We start from the raw sequence: 24,398 nt of genomic DNA on the forward strand, positions 1-24,398 counted from the left end.
CGCGGCTCCGCGCCCGCCCGGCCCTCCCGGCCCGCAGCGCGGCTCCGGACCAGGCCCGCAACGCGGCTCCGCGCCCGCCCGGCCCGCAACGCGGCTCCGCGCCCGCCCGGCCCGCCCGGCCCGCAACGCGGCTCCGCGCCCGCCCGGCCCGCCCGGCCCGCAACGCGGCTCCGCGCCCGCCCGGCCCTCCCGGCCCGCAACGCGGCTCCGCGCCCGCCCGGCCCTCCCGGCCCGCAACGCGGCTCCGCGCCCGCCCGGCCCGCCCGGCCCTCCCGGCCCTCCCGGCCCGCAGCGCGGCTCCGCGCCCGCCCGGCCCTCCCGGCCCGCAGCGCGGCTCCGGACCAGGCCCGCAACGCGGCTCCGCGCCCGCCCGGCCCGCCCGGCCCTCCCGGCCCTCCCGGCCCGCAGCGCGGCTCCGCGCCCGCCCGGCCCTCCCGGCCCGCAGCGCGGCTCCGGACCAGGCCCGCAACGCGGCTCCGCGCCCGCCCGGCCCTCCCGGCCCTCAGCGCGGCTCCGCGCCCGCCCGGCCCTCCCGGCCCTCAGCGCGGCTCCGCGCCCGCCCGGCCCTCCCGGCCCGCAGCGCGGCTCCGCGCCCGCCCGGCCCGCCCGGCCCTCAACGCCGCCCTGCCGCGGCCCCCGCAGGCCTCGGCCCAAGCGGGCCCCCTCTCCCGGGGCCGCAGTCGGTCCTCCGCCGGGAGCAGCCCCCGCGCCGCACCCCGCCCTGACTCCCTCCCTCCCGGGGCCCGCGTCACGAGGCCGGCAACGCGACCCGAGGACCGGGCGTCCGTCCCGCGCGGCTGAGGCGAGCCGCGAGCCCCGGCGCGAAGAGGTGGGGGCGGGGGAGGGGGGGGACGGAGCCTGGACTGACACCTCCGAGGCCCAATAGCCTTCCGCCAACCGCGGCGCGGGCCAATGGGGGTCGAGGGGCGGGACTTCCGCGTGGCGCTGCGGCCGTCCGCGGCGGGCTCGGGGCGGTGGGTCGGCGCGGACCTCCAGTCATGAGGTCCGGGTAGGGACTCCTCCGCCGCCGCGCGGCCGCGAGCCCGTGTTCGGGGCCAGGCGTGAGGTAAGAGCCCGCCCCGCTCCGCGGCGGCGGGGCCCGGCGGGGCGCACGTCTCCCCGGAGCTCGAGCTCCGCCTCGGCCCGGCGGCCCGGGTCCCCGCGGCGGCCCGCGAGCCGGGCGCGGCGACTGGAGGAGGGCGCAGCCCGGGCCGCCGCCCCCCGCGCCCGCCGCGCCCCCCGCCCCCCGCGCCCCGCGCCCGCCGCGCCCCCCGCGCCCCCCGCGGCCCCCGCGCCCCCCGCGCCCCCCGCGCCCCGCGGCCCCCGCGCCCCGCGGCCCCCGCGCCCCGCGCCCCCCGCCCCCCGCGCCCCGCGCCCCCCGCGCCCGCCGCGCCCCCCGCCCCCCGCCCCCCGCGCCCCCCCGCCCCCCGCGCCCCGCGCCCGCCGCGCCCCCCGCGCCCCCCGCCCCCCGCGCCCCCCGCGGCCCCGCGCCCCCCGCGGCCCCGCGCCCCCCCGCGCCCCGCGCCCCCCGCGGCCCCGCGCCCGGCCGGCCGCGCCTGAAGTTGCTGGGCCGGGGCCCCGCGCCTCGCCGTCCCGGCCTCGGGCGCCGTCACGGGACTTGGCTGGCGGGGCTGCTTTGTCGGCGGGCGGGGCGGAGGCCGCGACGCCCTTCGCGGCACCCCACCTCCCTCGGTCCCCTCAGAGCCGGGCGCGGTCCCTCCCGGACCCCGACCCCCCCCCCCCCGCCCCGCTGCCCGCCGGGGCTCCTGGGCTGGCCGCGCTGGCGGCGGGCGCTGCCCCCGAGGCGGGCGGCACCGGTGACGGGCGGGCGCTGCCCCCGAGGCGGGCGGGCGCCGGTGACGGGCGGGCGGGCGCTGCCCCCGAGGCGGGCGGGCGCCGGTGACGGGCGGGCGCTGCCCCCGAGGCGGGCGGGCACCGGTGACGGGCGGGCGGGCGCTGCCCCCGAGGCCGCCGCGCTGCCCCCGAGGCCGTCCGGCGCGCACGCACCCACAGCCGTCACGCCCCTGCGCTGACGGCGCGGTGGCCCGGCCGCCCCCGGGGGCCGGTGCGGAGCCGGGACGGCCGCGGGCGGGGCGCTGCTCCCGGGCCTCCTCCCCGGCCGGTCGGGCCGGCTCAGGGAGGGGCGCCCTGTGGGTCTCTCATCCGCTTTTAGGACAGTTTCTGGCGAGTCAAGCAGATAGGTCCATTTCAAAATAACCCCCGGATTGTGGAGGTTTACACTGGAGTTCAGCTGGCCTGCCGCGCTGCCCTGCAAGGCCCCAAAGGGTCCGCGAGTGGATTTCCTCATCAGTTTGTGGAGGAGGAGTAAACCTTTCATAAACCTTTAGGGGGTCCCCTCCCACCTTTCTGTGTGCATGCATCATCAGGAAGATGTAAATTTTAAATGCATTATCATGGATTACAGAAAACAAATGTTTCAAAATACTGGATTCCGAGTTTCAGTCAGGTTAGGTTCCCCTCTGCCACTTATTAATTCTGTGATATCTATAAATGAGGGAAAAGTTGCAGAGATTAAATGAAAGAAAATCTGGTGGGTCACCCCTGTAATCCTAGCTACTCGGGAGGCTGAGATCCGAGAATTGTGATTCAAAGCCTATCTGGGCAAGAAATGCGTATCCCCAACTAACTACCAAAAAAAGCCAGAACTGGAGCTGCAGTTCAAGTGACAGAGTGCTAGCCTTGAGCAAAAAAGTTCAGGGACAGAGTCCAGGCCAAGTTCTAGTCCAAAGTCTGGCACTGAAAAAGAAAATCTGTTACATAGCTAAGCTTTAAAGTATTTTTTTAATTGGTTGAGTAGAAACAGTTATTTCTGTGCATAAGGCATAACAACTGTCTTATTAGTATGTGCATATATTAAATATATGTGTGTTTTACCTAAGCTATTGCTTAATTTCAGCTATTCAGTTGACTACTGAAGCTTATGGGGTTAAGCTTTCATTTCTCTTCATTTCTCTCCAGCACTTTGGAGGGGACTATTTGTGTGTGTGTGTGGGGGGGGGGGGGTTTGGTGCCAGTCCTGGGCTTTGAGCTCTGGACCCGGGCGCTGTCCTTGAGCTTTTCTGCTCAAGGCTAGCACTCTACCACTTTGATCCACAGCACCACTTCCAGTTTTTTTGGTGGTTAATTGGAGATAAGGGTCCTATGAACTTCCTTGCCCAAGCTGGTTTAGAACCACTATCCTCAGATCTCAGCTTCCTGAGTAGCGTGAGCCACTAGCACCTAGCCAAGAGTAAACCATTTTTAGGTAAGCATACCATAGTATCTAACAAACCAGTTCAGTTCATAGTCTGATCTTTAAATAAAAAGTATGATTTTGGACATTTTAAAATCTGGAAATTAGTAATATTTATTAAAGGGCAGAAGGAGTTTAAATAAACATAGCAGTTTGTATCCTTTGACATGCTACCAGTATGGTATTGCATATGCCAGTTTCACATGTAAAAAGGGGAAGAGAGTTGGTAATGCATTTCCCTTTGTCTCAAAAGAGTAAATAGTAGACAAGTGAGTTCCTTTTAATAAAGTTGGTTGATCAGTCATGGTTTAAAAATTCAAGTATTCTATAAATATTAACATACATAAAAACACCTTACTATGCTTTTACACTGCATAAAAATAGACTTGTGAATATTGACAGCATATGATTGACATTGTCAGTTTCTACCTTATAGTGTATAAGTAGCCAAACAGTAATAACAGCTAACATTATTTGCCATAGGCCAAATAGACTTCTAAGTACTTGATCTCAAATGATTCTCACAGTCATCAATGTGGCAGATAGTTGAGTTCTGCCATTTTCATAAGTGAAACTCAGACCTATACCAGCTCTTGTGTTTCTGAAACATCTTAGATATATAACTTGCTCAGTTCACACACAGCTAAGTAGTAGAGTTGCTGATGCTGGATTAACTGTAGCCTGCCCCTCTACTGACCTATTTCATTAAAAGTTACAGAATGCCAGTGGACTATTTCGGATTCTTACTTGCTGGTGACTTTGGGTAAACTTGTTTCCTTAACTTCTCCTTATTAGTATTTGGAGATTAGTATAATTTGTCAGGCACAAGATATGTTCAGCAAATGATGGGTCTCAGCCTCCTTCCTTTCTCATTGAGGATATGGCTATTTGAATAGTTGTTGTCAGTGGGAGAAGGGAGGGAAGAAAAATGCTCCACACAGGGTCACTCCAGAGTCTGGTGTAGAGGTGGGAAAGGCAGGGTGCATTTGCCAAGGCTATATGTGGAAGGAGCAGGCTGGTGAAATCTGGATGCAGATTAGGGAAATCCTTAAATGCCAGGCTAAGGATTTTATATATGGTGATCACTCGAGAAACCCAGAGCAATGTTCTCAATATTCTGGGAATAAAGGCCCAGGGCTAAAGTAGAAGCTGAGAGGTTGGAATTCAGTGCAGAGTAGTTAACAGCAGCTGAGGCAAGATGTGTTAAGTGCAGGAAGGGTGGATTTGAAAAGGCTGAAATACTGGAAACTGACATGAGCTTGGTAGAAGTACCAACTCTCCAAATAGCTCCACCAGCTAGGACCAAACCTAATGCTTGAGTCTGAAGGGACATTTCCTATTCAAACAGTAACAAGATGTTTCTTTGATGTGGTGATTCCACATGTAAGAATCTGCCATAAGATAGTCAGAAATGTAAAAAAAAAAAAAAAAAGTGATTGATTGATTGATTTTCAGTCCTGGGGCTTGAACTCAGATCCTGGGCACTGCCCCTGAACTTTCTTTTGCTCAAGGCTAGCACTCTACCACTTAAGCCCCAGTACCACTTCTGGCTTTTTTTCTGAGGAATCGAGCCTAGGGCTTCATGCATGTTTGGCAAACACTCTACCACTAAGCCACATTCCCAGCCCCAAAATTTATATTTTAATAAAGCTTTGTAATAGCAATAGTTGGCTTCAATTTAATATTATGTATAGAAGGAATAGTGAAAGTCATGAACTAGCCATATCAGTATCTATTAAGGTGATGATTTTGTAGGATTTTAATAAGAGGAAATATTTGATATAGCTTCAAGTTAAAAACCATATATGTCATAGTAAGATACCAATGATGTAAAGTCTGCATGGTTAGATAAAAAGCAGTCATGGTTAGATAAAAGGCAGAAGCACTTTGACTGATATGAATGATACAAAAACAGTGGCAGCCTACTAAGGTGAATGTACAAGGCCTTGTGCTGGGTGACCCAGGGCTTTGTGGGTTACTGGAATTCAGAATGGAGAGCTCAAGGTGAGGTAGAGAGCAAGGGTCAATTGGAACCCGTGGCAGCACACAGGATAAAGATGTCACAAAAGTTAAGATGAGTAATCAGTGCTTTTTATCTTCTGATGGGCATTATTTTTAGAATCATAAAAATTTTACTAAATGGCAATGTAATAATATATGAAGACGCTAATACAGTGGCATTAACTTAAGTCAGTAAGTAATGGAATCAGGATTAGAGCTCTGATCTGGACATTATATTCTCCGTACAGTCTTAGCAATTAAACCTCAAAATCTATTGAGAAGCTTGGTGCCAATGGCTCATGCCATAATCCTCATGAATCAGGAGGATCTGAGGATCATAGTTTAAAGGAGCCTGGGCAGGAAAGTCCATGAGCTTCTTATCACCAATATCCAATATACTTCTCAAAAAGCCAGAAGTGGCACTGTGGCTCAAATGGTAGAATGCTAGCCTTGAGTTAAAGAAGTTCAGGGACAGTTCCTAGGCCCAGAGGTTCAACCCCAGGACTGGTAAAGTGTACTTGTTAAAACAACAACAACAAACTCTTGAGAGAAACCACAACGATTTTTATATCATATAAATTTCAGCAATATGCAGTATGGGGATAATAGTTAAGTCTCAATTGTTTATTTTAAACTTTGGAAGACATTTTATAATTAAAATGATGTTCAAAAATAATCATAAAGTTAGAGTGAAATAAAAGCAGTTCAAATCTTTTTTCCCCATCATTTGAGAGGAAGTTTTTTGCTCTAGTACTCTAAAACTTTAAATATTTTTAAGGTTTCTACAAACCTTCAGGATTGGGGCAGGAAAAGTACAAGATAAGAATGAAAAACCTTTTTTTTGTTGTTGTTGGTGGTGATACTGGGGCTCAAACTTGGAGCCTGGGCACTGTCTTCTAGCTTTTTCACTCAAGGCTAGCATTCTACCACTTGAACCACAACTCCACTTCTGGCTTTTTAGAGATAGTTATTTTAGTAGAGTGTTTTGGTCCAGTTTTTAAAAGCCAGTGATGCTAAGGAATGTGGCTTGAGCAATGGATGACAGCTTACGTTGAGGCTTTCTTCAGGACACGGCTGTCACATGAGTGTTCATTGGCACAAGATTGTTGAGTCATCCAAAGAAAATTTCTGGAAGGAATATTGATCTTCAACTCTTGTTTAATATTTCTGTCATTCTTAAAGTTTAAAAAGTTAATTTTGTATGGGGGAGGTATATAGTCTAGCCACAGATTTAAATGTAAAGTTAGGATTTGCTGTGAATCTTGGGAACTTTTAAAATTTGCAGTTACCAGACCAGAACTGGATGAGTAACTGTCATCTGAGCCCTTACCTCATGCAGATAATCACGTTTGCCAGCTAGGGTGCTCTAGTTCTCCAAATGAGGTCAAGAGAAAAATCAACAAAACTACAATTCTCCCCTCCCCCCCCCCCCCAGCTCAGGGCCTGTATGCTGTCCCTGAGCTCTTTTGCTCAAGGCTAATGTTCTGCCATTTGAGCCACAGCTCTACTACTAATTTCCTGGTGGTTAATTAAAGATAAGAGTCTCACAGACTTTCCTGCCTGGAATGACTTTGAATTGTGATCCTCAGATCTCAACCTCCTGAGTAGCTATGATTTCAGTCATGAGCCACCAGATCCTGGCTTCTCTCTCATTCTTAAATGTATTAATCCAGTCATAAAGTTGGAGCACTCATGATCCAGTTGCCTCCCAAAGCTCCACCTTTGAACCTGGCTGTACTGTGTGGAGGACCAAGCCTTCAGTACATGAGCTTCTGGGGGACATCCATATAACATTCCATAGAGCAATTAAGACTTCAGTGATTCAGAAACACAGCTTAGGAAGCAACTTAATAATAAGTCAAGTTATAAAAAGGGAAATAAGTTGGGAGCTTGGAGCTGGTGGCTCACACCTGTAATCCTAGCTACTCAGGAGGCTAAGATCTAAGGGCTGTGGTTTGAAGCCAGCCTGGGCAGGAAAGTCCGTGAGACTTATCGCCACTTAACCACCAAAAAGCTGGAAGTGGAACTGTAGCTCAAGTGGTAGAGCACTAGCTTTGAGCAAAAACCTCACAGGTTGGATAGTGCCAAGGCTCTGGAGTTCAAACCCCAGTCCGAGACACACACAGGCACACACACGAACACACACATGAACACACATTCAGAACATGCACAAAAATATCACCTGCAGTTGTATACATTAGCAGTGAGCACATCAAAAAGGGAACTTAGAAAACAATTCTGTATATAATAGCAGCAAAACTCAATAAAATATATAGTAATAAACTCAACCAAGGAGTAAAAGGACTTATATACTGAAGATTATAAAACTTAAGTGAAAGAAATTGAAAACAAATAAATATATCCATGAATCAACTTGGTATTATTAAAATATCAATACAACCCAAAACAGCTTATGGATTTATTGCAGTCCCAAAATCTTCCATGACTTTTTTTTTTTGGCAGAAATTGAAAAAATTTATTCTAAACTTCTTATGGAATCTCAAGGGATTCCAAATAGGCCAAGCAATATTGAAAATAACAAAGTTGGATGTCTCATACTTTAAGGTTACTGCAAAGCTACAGTAATAGTGTGAAACTGTCATATAGACAGACCAATGGAATAGAACACAGAGCCCAGAAATAAAGTCCAAGATACATGGTCAAATGCATTTTGATAAGGACAACAAGACTAAGTAGGTACATGTGTGGGGGTATAGTTCTGTATAGTTCTTTCAATGAGTACTTTTGGGAAAATTGGATATCCATTTGCAAAATGAGTAAAACCTAGATTTCTGCCTTATAATGTATACCAGAATTAACTCAAAATGTATCAAAGACTTAAGAGGCAATATGTGAAACTCTGGTGCTTCAAATGAGTTTTTAGAAGGAACTGGGCTCATCTGTGTGATTTTGCTGGGTAAGGACTCTTAGAAGCTTACACCTGCATTACTCTGCACTTTACCTCACATGCCGTTCCCTTTGCTGAGTTTACTTCTGCTGTAATAAATCACAGCCAAGAGTACAACCACATGCTGAGTCCTCTAGATTCATCCATACTATTGAACATGAGCAAATTCTGACCAGAAATGACATAAAAAAAGTATTCTTACAAAGTAGGGTATAGATGCTAATCCATTTTATGAGGAAGAAAAAATAGGCACCCAGCTGATCTGTTTGATCTAAACAAGAACTATAACTTTCCTTCTAGACTTCTTAAACCAGGAAATGACAGGGATGCTAGCCAAAGCACAGACAATGTCCTTCAATACCTACAAGTCTTTAATTTTCATAGAATCCAGGTTATCTATTTTTCCTTTGATAGCCAGTATTTTGGTATCATATCCAAAATTATTGCCCAGTTTAATATTGTAGAGCTGTTCCCTATGTTTTCTTCCAGAATTTAGGCATTCGATTCTTAGAAGAAGATGGTGGGATGCTAGCCAAAGGCCAGTCTATAATCAGGATAGCTGTTCTTCCTAAGGGCAGCAATTTCAGTACTGCTGGGTTAGAATGTTACCAGATGTATTTTACCTTTAAAAGCAATTGTCAAAGCTACACATCTTGAAGAGTTTTATGATATAATTCACTCACTTGAGCCAGGCACCAGTGTCTCAACACCTGTCATCCTAGCTACTTAAGAGGCTAATACCTGAGCATTGCCGTTCAAAGCCAGCCTGAGCAGGAAAGTCTGTGAGACTCTCATCTCCGCTAAGAACTACCCAAAAAAGTGGAGCTGTAACTCAAGTGGTAGAGTGCTAGCCTTGAGCACAAAAGCTCAGGGACAGGACCCAGACATAGAGGTCAAGTCCTAGGACTGGCAAAAAAAAAAAGTGTTGTTCACTTGGAATTTACAGATGTTATTTTTAATATAAAATTTTGCAACTGTCACTGCAGTCTAATTTTAGAACATCCTTCTTCCAAAATCTGTACCCATTAACAGTCATTCCCCACTCTTATCTGCCCCTCTTCTCTGCCTCAAGCCTTCTTGTCTTGGTCCATGTCAACCACTAAACTACCTTGTGTCTGTGGAACAAATCTATATTTTAGCTTATTTTCACCTTGATTTCATCTCTGATATTAATGGCCTTGAAAGATGGTAGTTAAAAATTATTCACAGATACTTTGTTTTCAGTCAAAGTAGTGAGTCAAAAACATCAATGAGTCAAAGATTCAGTTTTACTCTGAAGTAGCTTCCAAATCTAGAGCACTTAGCAACAGTAATCATCATCAAATGATATTATATAAATTGGTAGTATTTAGTAATTCATTATTGTGTCTCATGTTTGTAAACAATGTGCTTATTTACAAGCATTATATACAATTGATGGAGGCTTGCTGATGAGAATTTATTATTTACTGTTTAACACTTAGTATCTTGATTTGCTGCAAGATAAATAGGGACTGATACAGAGAACTGCCCTATTGCCATTTAGATATAGAGATAGAAATGCATAGTGTTAAAAAGTAATAGGTATATATATTTGTGTGTGTGTATATGTATCACTTATCTATCTGCTTATCTCAGATGTTTGAGTCTAGAAGAGATTAAGATTTAGGAGTTTTTGCATTTGAAAAAACACTTGGTTATTTGCCTAAATGCTTTAAAATATGTTTTAATTTTAGCATTTGTATGATTGTAAAAGAATGCTTTTGGATATTAGGAATTCATGATAACAGATGGTGTATTCTTGGAAAGAAATCAACAGTTTTTAAGGCCTTTCTTGTCCTTTTCTACAGGAGACTTTACGAGATGCTGCTCTCCATAGGAATGCTCATGTTGTCAGCCACACAAATCTACACCATCCTGACTGTCCAGCTCTTTGCATCTCTAAACCTACTGCCTGTAGAAGCAAGCATTTTAGCAGTAAGTACATTATTTATGTCTTAAAAACATCCCATAGGGAATGTTTTTTTAAAAACATTCTTTTTAAAAATCCTCCATGATAGAATCTTACAGGCATTTACCTATAAGTATACCCAAGCACAGACACCGTTACTTAAAAGTGGAGCCTGATTCATTTGTGTTGCTTGATGTCTAACATGAGTTCATGCACAGGCTACATCTGAGAAGTGGTGTTGTTCTTGAGCATGTGTACCTCTTATACTCAGCACACACATCTACATGCTTGTGGGCTTATGTCAAGTTTTGCTGGCTTCTTGATGCCAAGCATATTTCTAAAGGCTGTAAGATCTCAATATTATATTGATGGTATTTTAAGACATTCTAAAAGATGTTTATTGAAAGACTCAATCTAAGAATAAATAAGTCCAAAGAGAAACATAGATGTCTTATCTTTGTTGGTGAAAAGAAAAAAGGTTTTAATGGGGAACAGTGTTCCCCAAAACCTTAGTAGTCTTCTCTCAGCCATGTTTTTTTCTTTCCTCTACATTGGAAGTAGAGATACGTCTTATATTTCATTTCTGTAAAGCTAGGAAAAGAAGAATTAACTCTGTATATATGCACATATGATATACTCTGAGTCTTGCTGTGTGCAGCTGATTTGCTTGATGCTAGTAGGGAAGTAATAGAGACCAGTTCCTCCCAAGAGAGAGATGTAAGAGAATTCATAGACCACTAGAGCAGTTCTGACATTGAAAAGATAGTATCCTCTTCTCCTTTTTCCAAAACAGTCCCCTTTCTACTTCCATATCTTTTCTTTCAATCTGTATTTCACAGATTGATCACTGCATCTATCTGTTACTCTTTCTTAACCTGTCTCCCTCCATCCTCTTCCTTTTTTACAGTTTTTGGTGGGTTTTGTTGTGCCTTTTTTTTTTTTGTCAGTCGTGGGGCCTGAACTCTGGGTTTGGGCACTCAAGGCTAGCACTCTACCACTTGAGCCACAGCGCCATTTCCAGCTTTTTCTGCTTATGTGGAGCTGAGGAATCTAACCCAAGGCCTCATGCATGCAAGGAAAGCACTCTACCACTGAGCCACCTTCCCAGCCCTCATTGTGCTATTTTTTTTTTTTTTTTTTGGGTCCGGTCATGGGGCCTGAACTCTGGGCCTGGGCGCTGTCCCTCAGCTCTTCAGCTCAAGGCTAGTGCTCTACCACTTGAGCTACAGCACCACTTCCGGCTTTTTGCTTATGTGGTGCTAAGGAATCGAACCCAGGGCCTCATGCATGCAAGGCAAGAGCTCTACCACTGAGCCACCTTCCCAGCCCCTCATTGTGCTATTTTTATGCACACACTCACACACACACACAGAGTAATTCTATATAATACTTTTTATGGTGGAAGTGTTTATTTTTGCATTTCTGAAGATGACACAAGAAGCTAGACCGGGACTCCCCAATGAGTGTGATTTAGGAGTGATGTAAATAAACTGGATGTGTGACCTATTTTTGTGATGCTCTAAGGTTCACTTGATCCTTGCCTCCTTTTCTATCCATGTTACAATTAGTGTTATCTATTGCCCTGGCTTTATCCTATCTTTTATTGTTGTTGTTTTAATATAGTGGCTTGAACCCAGGGCCTTGTGAAAGTTTGGCTGGCACTCTACTACTTGAGATATACCTCCAGCTTGATATTTTTGTGGATAGTTAGAGAAGGAATCCCACAGATTTTCTGCCTGGGCTATCTCTAACCCTTGACCCTCTGATCTCAGGCTCTTGAGTAGCTAGGATTACAACCATGAACTACTGGTGTGCCCACTTATCTCATCTTTTTGCTCTATGGTTAAAAAATGTTCTTTGATGTTTACTAGTCAGAACTTATGGGTTATGAAAAGTATCTTAACCTCTAATCTATGACAAATTTCACCAGTTTCAAAAGTTAGTTGTTTCCTATCTTTGCTTGGTTTTATCTGTCTTCCTATTCTTTTGTTCTCTACATAGCAGGTTGGAAATTACAAATGATTGAGCAAGCTCACCTTACAATTATGTTATTGCCATTCTATCGTGTGTGCATGTATGTGTGTGTGGTGTGTCTGAGTGAGCGAGTGAGTGAGTGATGCTGAGGATCAAATCCAGGACCTGGTGTGTGTTAGGAAAGTGCCCCTGAGCTATACTCCTAGCCTTATTTTTACCTTCTAAAAGCACAGAGTGGTTTTCTTTGTTTATTGTTGTTGACTTAGTAGAAGAGCAGAACAGATTGAATATCTTAAGAGGAAGGTTGTCAAAGAGTTTTCTCTTTGTATTTCATTAAGTTTATTTCCCCCTTTGCTCAGCTCTGGGTAAAATTGTTCAACCTATATGAACTTGACAATGCTCTAAAAGTATGAGTTAATACTGTTTCCTTCCCTAGATGAAGTCAGATTCAAATTTGAACAGTTGTATGTTATAAATTATGTATCTTCCTTGCTATTTTAGTGGATGAATATTCACAAAACTGATTTTATTATAATAAGTTACAGTAGTAAGCCAGACTTTTGGAAATACTATATCTAGCTTAATAATTTTTAAAATGCCAGATGTAACTTGGCTTAAATTTGACTTTTAATTTTATATTTAGTATAATTTTGAAAATGCATCTCAGACATTTGAGGATCTCCCAGCAAGATTTGGTTATAGACTTCCAACGGAAGGTTTAAAGGTAAGAAAATAGTGATTTTTATTGTTCCTTATTTATTTAAAGAATGACATTTCTAACTATTTTAACCTTAAAACCCATAAGGTATATGAGCCCTTGATATGAATTTCACCCAAAGAGTGTGAAGAACATGCCAGTGGGGGAGGGAAGAAGGGTGTCGGCTGCTCTGATGTTGGTGTATTGTAAATGGACTTAAAAGGCCATATTTAAAATGACGCCTCCTGTACAATTAGTTGAAGTTAGTTTTAAAAAAAAGTAAGCGAAGGAAGTGGTGCTGTGGCTTAAGTGGTAGAGCGCTCGCCTTAAGCTGAAGAGCTGAGGAACAGCGCCCAGGCCCAGAGTTCAGGCCTCATGACCAACAACAACAATAACAACAAATCCTTATATAGCCGGGTGCCAGTAGCTCACGCCTGTTATCCTAGCTACTCAGGAGGCTGAGATCTGAGGATCAAGGTTCAAAGCCAGCCCGGGCAGCAAAGTCCATGAGACTCTTATCTCTAGTAAACCACTAGAAAACTAGAAGTGGCACTGTGGCTCAAGCGGTAGAGTGCTTGCCTTGAGTTGAAGAGTGCAAGGACAGCACCCAAGCCCAGAGTTCAAGCCCCATGACCGACCAAAAAACAAAAAAATAGTAAGTGAAGATCATCTGTTATTGTATTCTGCAGTAGCCACACATTTTGGTATATTTCAGATATATTTTTTTTTAGGATATATGCCATGTGTGTTTGTAGATGTGTGTATAGATATATTTATGTAAATGTTTATATATACTACAAATGTATATACAACACTAATAGAAATTTGCTATTTGCCTTTTTAAATTGTGTATTCGGATTCTCTTCTTCTTGAAAAACAAGGATTTACATTATTTTTAATGACTATGATTTTTTAATATTATGGAACAGTGTAGGTTTTGAATGTTGGTTTATTCTTTTCTTTTTTAGTGTGTGTATGCTGGTTTCTTTGGCTTGAACTTCAGTGCTCTCAGCACTTTTGCTCAAGGCTGGTGCTCTTCTACCTGAGCCATAGTTCTACTTCTGGCTTTTTGGTTGTTAATTGGAGATTAGAGACTCATGGCTTCGCACTGCCTTCATAAAATGTCAGCCTTCTGAGTGGCTAGTACTACTGCTAGGAGACACCAGCACATTGGGCTAGCTTCAACCACAGTGCCACTGTCTATGTCTCCAGAGTAGTTAAAACTTTATAAGAACATTTCTTGCTTTAGAAATGCTGTTGTTGAAGAAAATACCAACGTAGAAACTGGTTATTTTTGGAGTAACCATCTATTTTTTGTTTAAGTTATTGTATAAAGGTATTTGAATTCAACATGTCAGTTTTTGAGTATAAGGCATTTTGATTAATGGAGTACTATCTTACATATAGATTTTTAAAAAACCAACTTAAATACTAAGAGAGACTGAGCTCACTTAAGAAAAACAAATGCTCTTATGGAACTAAAACTACTTGAGAAGTTCTGCATTGCTTTCTGATAATACATCTATCATATTGCAAAATATATAAAACAAACTACAAGTATCTGTAGAGGTAACTTGGTTTGTTGAGTGAAATAGATAATTATTACCAATTCTTTTTCAGGGTTTTTTGATTAACTCAAAGCCAGAGAATGCTTGTGAACCCATAGCACCTCCACCACTAAAAGACAATTCATCTGGCACTTTTGTTGTGCTAATTAGAAGATTGGACTGTAATTTTGATATAAAGGTACTGTTTCCTTATTTGTGAATTAAATTCTGTCTTATGAGAAAAGATGTAAGCCAATGTACAAGATAATTCAGTCTTAAACAGAAGTGGAGGCAAGGAGTTGACGAGAGGAGATAGGGAAGTCGTGGAGACAGCCTCCACACTTGTCTCAGCTGCACCTTTTCAGGAGCTGGTAGAAAGAGCAACAGTTCATTTGTTTTAGGCCTCTCCACTTAGTGAAGCTGAAAATGAGTAAGTTGAATAGGACAAATGAACTACTGTTAATTCTAAGAATTTTCAGGTGTTGGGCAGGTATCTTTTTTTTTTTTTGGGTCAGTCGTGGGGCTTGAACTCTGAGCTTGGGCACTGTTCCTCAGCTCTTCAGCTCAAGGCTAACGCTCTACTGCTGGAGCCACAGCACCACTTCCCGTTTTCTAGTGGTTTATTAGAGATAAGAGTCTCATGGACTTTCCTGCCTGGGCTGGCTTTGAACCTCAATCCTCATATCTCAGCCTCCTGAGTAGCTAGGATTGTAGGCATGAGCCTCCAGCACCTGGCATGGGCAGGTATCTTGAAGTGTGGCTTACTAATGGAATATTACTTGGGTCTAAACTAGGAATGGAAACTTCAGCCTTCACTTTAATGACTTAATCCTATCTTTATTTCTGTTGACACTGACATTTCTCCTTTAGTATAAGTTCATTCTGTTCCTCCTGGAAGTGGCTTAAGCTGGCATTTCAGAGAGGGAAGCAAAGCTCACATAGAACTTCCCTCACTACTGCTGGAGGAAAGGTCCACAGGCTAATATGTCCCAGAGTGCTTATTTGAGCAAGAAAAGCAAACCAAACAAACAAAGCAAAACCCAAATAGTGGTGGTTAGGTACTGCAAGAGTCAGAACTGAGAGAAGTCTACCCAGTTCCAAGACTAGAAAAATTCAAGTGAGATGTAGAAAAAACTTGATTGCAGCAGTTAGTCAGTGGGCTCAGCCCCTTGGCCTCCAGGCCTTGTGCAGCTCACCAGTCTTAGTGCTGTGCTTGACCTTTGTGTTGTTTTGGGTCCAGTGCAGAAGCTTACTTTAGTTAACACTGTGTGTGTCACCAGGGTTGCTCTGAAGTCTGTCTGTCTGTAGCTCGGTCCTGGCAGAAAGACCACATTGAGGCTGGTCCGAGGCATCCTTGAGGTTGCTTGTAGTAGACTACTTTGGGGCGAGTGTGGCACCGTATTTACAAGACACACATTGCTAAATGTACTTTCCAGGGCTGGGAAGGTGGCTCAGTGGTAGAGCGCTTGCCTCGCTTGCATGAGGCCCTGGGTTCGATTCCCCAGCACCACATAAGCAAAAAGAAAAAAAGCCGGAAGTGGCGCTGTGGCTCAAGTGGTAGAGCGCTAGCCTTGAGCTGAAGAGCTGAGGGACAGCGCCCAGGCCCAGAGTTCAGGCCCCACGACCGGACCCCCCCCCCCCCCAAAAAAAAATTGTACTTTCCACAGCGTGGCTGCTGGTGGGCTACCAGGCAGCAGGAAAAGCTGCTCACATGCCTGCTGTGCAGGGATTTTGACTAGCTTTCATTACATGGAAGAAGGGACACTTGCATAATAAACCCATTAAAGGGATAAAATGATGGTAACGGGTGTGAAAGTGTAGGATGCTTGCCACGTAACACATACTATTATGATTGTGTACTTAATGCAGTCTAGACTCTCAGTTGTCTTAAGTGAGAAGTAAATTGGAGATTGAAATCAAATCGAGATTTCTTGCTCCTCAAAGTTATCTATATCTTTAGGTTAAATCCTTACAGGAATTAACCCAGAATTAAATTGTAGAAATTACAGATTGTTTCAACAATAAAAGGAAGTATCATAACATTCTATTTCTTGCCAAGAAGGAATGAAAATAAATTAATTCTGTTGATTCTGTGATTTGGTTATTATATGTAATGTCTGAATAGGAAGTCTTTAGTGACAAGAAAGCAGGCTAGTTGTTAGAACTTAACTTGTTAGGTGGGATGTATGGTTATTCACTTTGAAAAGGAAATATAGTTTTATCTATGTCTGTCACCTGTCTGTCTGTCTGTCTGTCTACGATGGTACTGCAGTTTGAGCTCAGAGCCTCTTGGTTTGCAAGGCAGGTGCTCTGCCACTTGAGCAATGCCCCAGCCTTCTTTTACTTTAGTTATTTTTCTGATAGGTCTTGTATTTTTTACCTGGGGCTGGCCTTAAACTTCAGTCCTCCTACCTGTGTATAGTTAGGATTACAGACATATATCATCTTGCCCAGCTTGTTTGAGAAGATGAGGTTCTCACTTTAGTGGCTATAAATGGCAGTCTTGCAGTTCTCTTGAGTAGCTGAGGTTATAGGCATGAGCCACCACACTTGGCTTAGAGTATATATATTTTTTTGAGGATGAAAACTGTCCTATTCCTTTGACAATCTACCATTAATCTGAATATTATGATATAGGTTGTGATTTTTCCATTATTCTAGCTCATCCCTTTCTCTTCCCTGCCCTAGGTTTCACATTGTTGCCATGTTACCTTCTTGAAGTCCGTAAACTGTTGTGCGCTGTGCTGATGTTGCTGGTGCCTTTATATCTATTAGACTGTCCCTGGTTATCTTGCTGTCTGTCCCACTACCAATTGGCATGTGCCAGGAAACATGTCAGTCATTTCTTGGGGAAATGTTCCCTCTGGCAGGGGACTTAGCTGTCTAGGTGTGCCACAGTTCACTTGGCAAATATGTCCCTTGCTTCTAGGACCTTATTTTATTATGCTTATTGCACTTCTTTATGTGTTAGTGTTTGTAAAGTTCATGTTTTAAGTTTTTTTTTTTTTTTTGGGTCCGGTCGTGGGGCCTGAACTCTGGGCCTGGGCGCTGTCCCTCAGCTCTTCAGCTAAGGCTAGCGCTCTACCACTTGAGCCACAGCGCCACTTCTGGCTTTTTTCTTTTTGCTTATGTGGTGCTGAGGAATCAAACCCAGGGCCTCAGGCATGCAAGGCAAGTGCTCTACCACTGAGCCACCTTCCCAGCCCCTTAAGTATGTTTATGTGTTCATTTTCTATCAAAGTGCATAGTGGGAGGGTAAGAAAGGGTTGTCAGACAAGGCTCAACCACAAACTCTCGTTAGTAATGTTCAGATTCATATTTCTTCTTTAAAAGTGAATGATTTGTGACTCAGCCATCAAGGCAGCAGGAATATTCTCAGTGATTCCTGGATGGTAGGGGTTTGGATTCCACACACTGAGAGCACTGTTGTTGAGACATTTGTCTTCTGCTGGAAGAGACTTGTTTGAGTCTTCTCATCTGTCTGGCCCTCATCTGAAGAGAGGCTAAAGAATTCAGAGTCCACATGTGACTATGTGGGATATTCCAGCAGCCAGAAACAACACTGACACTGACAAACTGTGTTCTCTAGAAGCTCAGCTCTTCAGAGGAAAAGCAAAAACAATGCCATTTTGTTATCTTTGTACAATAGTGTTCTTTTCTGTGACAAAACGTAATTGTTTGCGATTATTAGTTTTTGCTAAGAGTGAGCACATTTGAGGTTAAAAACTTCTGCTAGCCTTTTCATAAATAAATTTAGCCTGAGTTAAAATTTTCAGTTAGAAAGTTGACCCTAAGGCATTCACAGGAAATACTGCTAAAAAGTCAGTTTCCTCTGAAAATGCCCACTTACTGAAAGAACATTGAAATCATAAAGAGAACCATTTGTAACTATACAACTTTTGTGATTATAAACAAATTAGTTATTTAAAAAAAAAGTCTTGCCGTACATCAGTGTCTCACACCTGTAATCCTGTCTACTTAGGAGGCTGAGATCTGAGGATTTTGGTTCAAACCCAGCCATGGCAGGAAGTCCATGAGACTTATCTCCAATAAACCACCAGAAAATCGAAGGAACTCTGTAGCTCATGTGGTAGAGCGCTAGCCTTGAGCTGAAGAGCTGAGGGACAGCGCCCAGGCCCAGAGTTCAAGCCCTATGACTGACACACACACACACACACACCAAAGATATTCAGATGCCTCAGGGATATTCAGAGACCTGAGGGAAAAGATAGTTTATGTCACTGGATTGTTAATGAGTGTAAAATGTCATTTAGAGCCTTGCACTGTCTTCTAAGGGACAGCTCTTCCAGAGTGCCTACAGTGCTCCTAAACTGATGTGCAGAGAATGAGTTTGGTATTAGCAGGTACTGGAAAGGATTTTGATATTGGCAGGGTTGGCTTGCTACCGTTCTGGAATTCATTTTAAAAAGACATTTTTATCCCATAGATAGAATTGATGCCTGTTTTCTCTTCTGAGTCTTCCTGTTGCTTCTTTTTACCTACATTGTTTTGATCATGTGAGAATAAGATTCTATATAAGTTTTGCTTCTGACTGAAAAAGGAGGATGATAGCCAGATTTTAAGACATATCTTATTTTCCAAGCCTCTTTTTAATCATCTTTTCTTCATTTCTTCCCTACATTGTAGGGGCAATACTTTTCTTATCTCTAGTGGATGTTGAGGTAGAAGAAAGAGCTTTGTGTGCCTGAGCTGGTGATGGGCTTACTGTTGCTTTGTGGTGCCAATAATTTTCCAGGGAACTTTATCATTTGGCATTTGGAAAGATTTAGAATCAGAAGCTAGAGTGTATTTTTTGGAGAGGATCCATTGAGGACCTTATAAATGTTAAATTGGACGGAAACTAACAGTCTGCACTACAGAGACCTGTGTGTGGTCAGGTGGTCAGGTTTGAGTTGGCATCTGGAGATGGAGTCTCATTCTGTAACCCAGTCCACACTGCAGAGACCTATGTGTAGTCAGGTGGTCAGGTTTGCGGTAGTTGATGTCTGGAGATGGAGTCTCATTCTGTAACCCAGTCCGCACTGCAGAGACCTGTGTGTGGTCAGGTGGTCAGGTTTGAGTTGGCGTCTGGAGATGGAGTCTCATTCTGTAACCCAGGCTGGATTCAAATGCGTGTTGCTCTCCTTAGCTCTCAAGCAGTAGGGTTACAGCTGTGCCACCCTCACGTCTGCTTTGTCCTTTTGTTTTAACTGTTTTTTGTGTGTTTTGAAATAGAACGTGGATACTATAAGCATTTCATATATCCTTCATAAACGTGCAGTTTAAGTAATAAAAATAAATGTGTGCTCACAGATGACTAATTATAAATATATTTCTAGTATGTTACATTACTAGGAAATAAATGTCATAAAGGACACTGTTGGTAAAATTCTTTTTTTTTTTTTTTTTTTTGGTCCGGTCATGGGGCCTGAACTCTGGGCCTGGGCGCTGTCCCTCAGCTCTTCAGCTCAAGGCTAGCGCTCTACCACTTGAGCCACAGCGCCACTTCTGGCTTTTTTCTTTTTGCTTATGTGGTGCTGAGGAATCAAACCCAGGGCCTCAGGCATGCAAGGCAAGCGCTCTACCACTGAGCCACCTTCCCAGCCCAAATTCTTTAACTTTTACATTATCCTACATCTGCAGATCTTGTTAAACTAATATTTGATCTTCACAGTCAGTTTTCTGTTTGAAATATCTGTAAATTGATTTCATGTCTTCAATGTAATGATGTCAAGTTTACCACATGTTGATGCTTTTTATACCTACTGGCTTTTCATCTTGTATTTGAAACACTTGAAATGGGAAAGATTCTCTGCGGAGGCCTGAGCAAGCCTCAGCAGTATTGTGTATTTTTGACTTCTTTCTCTCTGCTCCACATCTTCCTCACTTGCCTGATTCTGTGTAGAAAACCCATAGATATGGTTTTCTATCTTGGGCTTCTTAGTAGAATGTGCTTCATCCAGTTTTGTGTCCTGAAACTTGGAGAATAGAGCCCAGCAAAGGAGCAGTACTCAGGCCTGTCACTGGGTGGCAGTGAGCGTCCATGCAATGGATGCCCCTGCTCTGTCTGATTTTTCAAGTGTAATATGAGTCTTTGTCACTACCGTGTTCCTGGTAGGTAGATAGCAAGCACAGACAGTTATCCCTTTGTTGAACAAAAAGTTCTTCCAAAGCTTTATTTTCAGTGGTGAGTGGGTTGCAGTGGAGCTTCTGCTGTGATAGGTTGAGAAATAAAATTTGTCTGGAGTATGAATCGATCATAGCCAACCAAAAAGCATACAGTAAACCAAATCCTTCACTACCCTGGTAGACTTGCAGTTCCAGTAATTAAATATTTAGGCAGCATTTTAATAGTTGTTTGGTTTAACTGTATAGTTTATTACAAAGTAAAGGAGGGTTTTTTTGTTTGTTTGTTTGTTTTAAGGGCAGATTTACCTTTACGTCCAGCTAACAGCAAATATAAATAGTTCCATATTTTTTCATTGAGGTTTTCTTTAATGTCACCAGATAAAAAGAGTTATTTTTACTTTGGACTTACTAATTGTATTTTACACTATGGTACTGGTCATGTGACAGACACAGCCTAAACCTCTGGAAGCAGCCACGCTGCAAGTCCTTGAGATGGGGACTGCTTCCGTGTGGCGTGTTGTGTGAGGCACTGTTGCAGTGCATGCGAAGGCAGCAGTCTCTTCTGACTGCAGACAGTGACAGAACACTAAGAGCTCCGCATGGCGGTGCAGTCCACAGCTGGAGGATTTCTCTTCAGGAATATACAGCACACAGGTTGACAAGAACGTTTCATGAAGTTGCACTTTCACTACCTAGATTTTTTTCTTTCTTTCTTTCTTTTTTGCCGGTTGTGGGGCCTGAATTCTGGGCCTGGGTGCTGTCCCTCAGCTCTTCAGCTGAAGGCTAGCACTCTACCACTTGAGCCACAGCGCCACTTCTGGCCTTTTCTGCTTATATGGTGCTGAGGGCCTCATGCATGCAAGGCAAGCACTCTTCCACTGAATCACCTTCCCAGCCCCTACCTAGAATTTTTGATGTATGAAATTCACTTTAATTTAAAAAGCCGGTTTTACTTGGGCCCACTAGGTGATGTTGCTGTGCCATCACTGGTCACAGTCTATAGTTTGAAGATGCTAATGTAGGCTAGGTTTTTCTTGGTAGCAATAAGACTTGGCCTGGAAACTAAAGTATACTTCTAAGTACTTCTAAATTTAAAACTTGTTTTTATTTATAATTTGATTATTAGATTATTTTTCACAGCATTTAAAAATTGCTTTCCCTTGTACCATGTTTGACTTCACAATGATGTTCTTAGAACATAAAACCTTTATTTATTTTTTAAGTTCTGGGCATTTTCTGTTTTGTTTTTTTTTTTTGTCTGTCATGGGGCTTTGAACTCTGGGCATGGATACTGTTCCTCAGCTCTTCAGCTCAAGACTAGTGCTCTACCACTTGAGCCACAGCTCCACTTGTGTTTTCCTGAGTGGTTTATTGGAGGTTAAGAGTTTCATGGACTTTCCTGCCTGGGCTGGCTTTGAACCGCGATCCTGAAATCTCAGCCTCCTCAATAGCTAGGATGACAGGCGTGAGCCACCAGCACCTGGCTTCTGGTATTCTTAAAACAAATAAACATGACATTTTTCATTCAACAAAGAAGACTTTACCAGCCCTACCAAAAATATTTTCTAATGAAATAAGTAAATTCAACTACTGGTTAGCCTAAATAAGCATACAGTGGGTAATATGTCATGTATCAAAAGGTCAACTCTCTCAGAGCATAACTTGAGAAGATATGGGAACATGTCTCTGTTCCTTCATAATAAATGTCACAAAGCTTAACCATTAAAACCATGTGCTTCTAATAGTGTTCTCTGGGATTTTTATGTAGCTAATTTTTAAAAAAGGAAAATTCTTACCAGGTTTAGTGTGTTTCTCTACACAGAGCAGAAGGAGGCTACAAGGAGGTGGAAGGACTGTTGGTAATACACTCTATCTAGCACAGGGAAAAAAAAGAAGTCACATCTCACAGTTGCTGCTGGGAGAAGGGCAGCTTTGTTGAAGCGGCCACATGATGACCCTTGAGTGACTGGAAAGCTGTGGAAGGTCAGATCATCGGTGGTCTTCACTTGAGAAAGCTTGGGAATGGCAGCATTTGTTAGTAATGTCTTTGTACACAATGACTAAAGTAAAACTTTGTGTGTGTGCTTTTTTAGCAGAACTAAGCGGCATACAAGGACATGTTGTTTTTGTGACTATCTTGCTGGATGGGGCTGAATAAGTAGTTACAGTTTACTTAGTATATGCCGGGCACTGTCTAAGCACTAACAAGTGCCTTGTGTATATTAAATGATTAAATCCTTAGAACAACCTTTTTTTGGGGGGAAGGGGGGGCGGGGCGGTCTGGTCGTGGGGCCTGAACTCTGGGTCGGGGTGCTGAAGAGCCGAGGAGCTCTTCAGCTCAAGGCTAGCGCTCTACCACTTGAGCCACAGCGCCACTTCCGGCTTTTTTTCTTTTTGCTTATGTGGTGCTGAGGAATCAAACCCAGGGCCTCAGGTATGCAAGGCAAGCGCTCTACCACTGAGCCACCTTCCCAGCGCTGAACCTTTTAAGTTGAGTATATTATCATAGTTACTTGTTTAAATTTATATAACTTACGTATAAGAAAAGCAGGATTTAATTACAGATTACATACTTTCAAGACTATAATTATAATTAATTGGCTGTTCTACCCCTCAGTAGCACTCAGGTCATTCTTTGTGTTTTCTCTCATTTTGTTTTGTTTTTAATATGACATTTGTCTTGTCATTATTCTTTTCTAAGTTTCTGTAAACTTAGCACATTATTTTAACACTTTCCTTCTTGCCATATGCTGTTTTGTTTACAGATTTTGTTTTTCCCTCAGAATCTTTGAGATTAACATTACAGAAGTCTCAACTTTCTTCCTTTAATTTTCTTTCCCAGATATTTGTAAAGTATTAATTATGGTTGGTGATTCTGTTCCTTATCCTGATCCATTGGGAAACCAGTTACATTAGCCAGCTTTCTGCTATTATAACCAAGACTGGAGAGAACTGGCTTGTTCAAGAGAGAAAAGCCTTATTTTTCCCTGTGAGCCAGCAGCAAGGAAGTTAAATGTAGTGGAGCTGCTCGCCTTTTGCTGGTAGGAAGCTTAAGGGAGCAATGAGACAGGGTGTCTCACAGTCCTCAAGGGATCCGTGCATCGAGAGCTCCACTGAGCCTTTCCTCATAAAGATTTACCACTCTCTGAGAGTACCAGGTTAAGACCCAAACCTTAGCTTGGGACTTTTGTGGGGACATTCAGATTCAAATGATAGCCTGTGCCTCTCTGCCTGACCTGGTGAAGAAGTAGTGTTCTAATCCCAGCTAGGCCTGAGTGTGGTGTTAGGCCCTCTCCTTATTTCTAAAATATGTGAAGGAATACCTATGCTGTAGGATTGTGTTGATATTGGAGCTAGTAAATATAAATCTAACAAATAGACATCTTACAGCTTTTGTTTAGAGCCATATGATAGGCATTGTGTTGATGATTCCTCCAACTCCTTATACCTGTGTGTTCTTCAAATGGTCTTTATTCATGATGGTCCTGAAACTACAAGTTCTTCTTTCTTCATACAAGGTATATTTCTTAGTGTCAGTAGTATCAGTTTGTCTAGACTGGAAAAAAGATGAACTACTATGTCATTTCCAGCTTTTCTTTCACAATTGGGCTTATTTCAGACAGCTCTTCCGTTAGCGGTCTAGAGTCTTCTGATGTGCTGGCTGTTTATAATAACAAGTTTACAGTCTCTTCTTTGGCACTGTTGGTTAGGTGCTTCATTATTCAGTTATACCTAATGTGTTGATTAGATATAAAATGCATTACTTGGTCTACAACGATCTAAAAGTTTTGATCAGTCTCCTTAACAAGGTAGATGGGCAGTACAGTTCAGAATGCTTTTAAATATAGTTTTAAGTTTTGACGGCTGTTTTGGATTTAGGATTTTGTTCACTGTGCTCACTTTTTATTCCTCAGTCTTGAATCCTTTGCTTCCAGCTGACACCATGTGTTTGAGGTTGC

The 24,398-nt window shown here is 44.0% G+C and overlaps 1 protein-coding gene across 4 annotated transcripts in view; it reads left to right on the top strand.

The window, feature by feature from the left end:
- Positions 1-950: 950 nt before the first annotated feature.
- Positions 951-24,398, top strand: part of Rnf13 (ring finger protein 13) — a 41,202-nt gene continuing 17,754 nt past the window's right edge. For 3 of the 4 annotated variants that reach the window (XR_006145065.1, XM_042665648.1, XM_042665649.1), the window contains exons 1-4: positions 951-1,066; positions 9,992-10,118; positions 12,710-12,790; positions 14,384-14,509. Coding sequence is in view for 2 of the 4 variants with exons in the window: in XM_042665648.1 (XP_042521582.1) it covers positions 10,005-10,118; positions 12,710-12,790; positions 14,384-14,509 (321 nt within the window). In the remaining 2 variants the exon portion in view is untranslated. Of the gene's footprint in view, positions 1,067-9,991; positions 10,119-12,709; positions 12,791-14,383; positions 14,510-24,398 lie in introns of those variants that run through there. The other variant, XM_042665650.1, reaches the window with a different exon arrangement.

This window comes from Dipodomys spectabilis, unplaced genomic scaffold, assembly GCF_019054845.1.
Source record: "Dipodomys spectabilis isolate Male_0828 unplaced genomic scaffold, ASM1905484v1 ptg000340l, whole genome shotgun sequence".
Taxonomy (NCBI): Eukaryota; Metazoa; Chordata; class Mammalia; order Rodentia; family Heteromyidae; genus Dipodomys; species Dipodomys spectabilis.